This window comes from Pygoscelis adeliae, unplaced genomic scaffold (genome assembly GCF_000699105.1).
Source record: "Pygoscelis adeliae isolate BGI_AS28 unplaced genomic scaffold, ASM69910v1 Scaffold227, whole genome shotgun sequence".
Classification (NCBI taxonomy): domain Eukaryota; kingdom Metazoa; phylum Chordata; class Aves; order Sphenisciformes; family Spheniscidae; genus Pygoscelis; species Pygoscelis adeliae.
Window position 1 is genome coordinate 1,871,563 of NW_008825100.1, and position 2,803 is coordinate 1,874,365.

At 45.8% G+C, this 2,803-nt stretch overlaps 1 protein-coding gene across 1 annotated transcript in view; it reads right to left on the reverse strand.

Annotated features, from left to right (window-relative positions):
• UMPS (uridine monophosphate synthetase) overlaps positions 1–624 on the reverse strand; it is a 6,980-nt gene extending 6,356 nt beyond the window's left edge. The window contains exon 1 of the mRNA XM_009327170.1: positions 609–624. Within this exon, the coding sequence (XP_009325445.1) occupies positions 609–624 (16 nt within the window). The remainder of the gene's footprint in view (positions 1–608) is intronic.
• Positions 625–2,803: the final 2,179 nt, after the last annotated feature.

Consider the following 2,803-nt stretch of genomic DNA (forward strand, 5'->3'; position numbering starts at 1 on the left):
CCGGCCCCACACGACGGGGGACCCCTGTGCAGGAGGTGCGGGGCCCGGCGCACAGGGGAGGGTTCAGGGTCTGCCCCGGCCCCCCGGGGCAGCACCCCCTCTTCCCACAGGGAAGCAGAAGCCCCTGTGCCGACGTGCAGCAGTGCGGCAGGGAGGGTTTGCTGTGACCCGAGGCTCCGTGCTTCGGCTCTGGGGGTGACTCCCAAAAGGCTGCTTGGTTTTCGGGTTGATGTATGCAAGGCTAAGAGTTGGCTGGAGTGATCGTCCCTTGCTCTGGTGTCCTGTGAACGCCTTTCCGAAAAAGATGAGGTGAATAAAGCGATCAGCGAGCTCTGAGTCTTCAAGGCCTCAGCGAGATGGCTGCACGTGTGGAATAAGACTGACCCCGTCTTCGAACAATTTTATTTAATCAAAAAAGCCCAGAAACTGCATCATTAGTATACTCTATTTATAGGAATGCAAGGGCAGAAGATGTACAGTTTGAAGCTACATCTGTAGATGATCATATATACTGCAGTATAGTAATAACAACATGGGACAGCAAGTAATCACCTCACAACAGTACACATGAGTGATTAGACTTACAAAGGAAGTATTTACAAACTTACCTTTACAAAACAACATCGTGTGCATACAAAATGAAATTTGCAATAAAACTGAAGATACATTTAAGGCAGACCAGCAATACACTGAAATAATTAAGGCTGTGGAATTACTTTGCACCTTGAAAATGCCGAGCTGTTAGCAGTACTGTTTCTTTTTTCCTCCTTCAGTTGATTGTTGCAAAGATTGAAAAGCATCAGTATACTCCAACTGTTTGCTCTTGTCTCAGTGAATAAGTCTGAGAGTTAATTTTTTTTTTGCGCTTTCTATTGCATTTGCTGTCCAAAAGTTATCAGCAAATTGACGTCAGTGGCAGAGCAACGTTGAACAGTTTGGTAGAAAGAGAAGTAAAAGCACCAGCATCAGAAGTTGGACATGAAGGTGAAGTATGGCTTGAGTAGAGAAGATGTTAGTTTTTCACTAGCTCCATAATAAAGACTACAGTTACAGCGAATATTCAGCATCCTGACTCTATGGTAACACTCACCGCTATACAGATCCCAGAATGAGAATTCATCACTTGATGGCAGTGTGCAGTCAGCCTAGTAAAATGGGATTTTATTTTGTTTCCTTGGGAAAGCACCATTTTCTGATGGGACATAAAAGAATGAGCTGGAAAATAAATCCAAGCCCTGTGTTAGAGGAAACTCTACCTCTGCAGTGAAAGGAACAGAAACAAAACCAGGAGGTTAGCCCCTGTGCACGCTAATTATCTGTTAGACCTTTGTATATACAGACTAGTCTTTACATCTGTCTCTGAAGTTTATATTATCCCAGGTCACTTGATGCAGTCCCCTCATTGTAAGGGCATTAAAATATGGTTATATATAGTCAGGTCATACTGTGCAGTTCTGCATTTAGCCTTTATTCACAGTATTCATAACAAAGGCCTAATAGCATCATCAGAAATGCTAATGAACTCCACTGAAGCCACAGAGCTTGTACAGGTCAGTTGAGGGCACAGACTTTGTCTCAGCATTAACTTAAAGTAAAATGCTTTTAAAGATAAATGTTACTGAAAAAAATAGTCATTTAAAATAAAAGGGCAGTAAGACTAAACAAGACTTGTTGGTACAAGTAGGAAGAGAGAAATTTTATAGATTTTAAAGCCTGGATTGCTTTAAAATACTGAAGTCTAAAACCTCGGACTGGCTGTGTGTCATCCCTGTAGTAACATGCATAGGGGGCTTGGTGGAGAGGTGGGGATCTCCCCCAGGGCAGCAAGTGCTTCGGACACCTGATGGGAGCTGACAGCGTTACATGGGCAATCGGATTTCCTATTCGATGGCCAAGAGTGAAACGGCCTGGCCTGGCTGCTCGAAGTGGAGTGGAGAGGGAGGGGCGAGTTAGTTTCTCGCTGCCACATGCGTTCAATAAATGCAGCCATCTTCAATAAGGAGCACCGCATGTCACCGAGCCCTCCGGGCTCTGTTTCACTGGCTCCCTTGCTGCTGCCTTCCTGCAGGCCTGTCACCCAGCCCAGCGCTGGGGGACACTGTGAGCAAGTGTACTTTGATGTCAGTGCAGGGTAAGAGCGCCATGAAGATGTCTGAAGGTGGTGGCTGTGTGCATAGTGCCAGTCTGCACCGAGCTTGTGGTACTCCGTTGCTAGTATTAGCAACTAGCAATTGCTAGTTGGTCATTCTAGCTGGTCTGAAGCTGCCACAGAAGCTAGAGGGTGCAGCTACCATCACGCCTTCACTCGGCCGTCTTGGGAATACCCTGAGTGGTAAAGCTGCGGGCAGAAATCTTCCCCTCGGAGTCAGCTGCTCTCTGGGGAGCTTTGTAAAGGCCTAATGGAGCTTTATGAGAAACTCTGTTTCCCCGTGTTTGTTACAGGCAATATTTCATGCACAAAAAAATCCAGTAGTTGGAGATACTCTGCAAAGGGGGTTGGCTGTGGTGCTTCTCACCCAGCCGGCTCCTTCCAGGCCTACTTACTGAGCAGCTGTAATCTCTTTACAACACAGTTACAGTTTACAACAGTTACAGGATCTGTTGCGTCTGCAGAGAGGCCACAGGTTGGCTGAAAAAGACCTCGAGAGAGCAAGGTCAGAATACTTCCTCTGTATTTATCATATGGCAGCACTTCATGTCAGCTTGATATTATTCAGGCAAAAGAAATCTTTGAGATAAGATGCAAGAATGGTCGATAATCACAAACATGTCTGGAAGTACTAACAGCTTCAAGTTTTCCTGA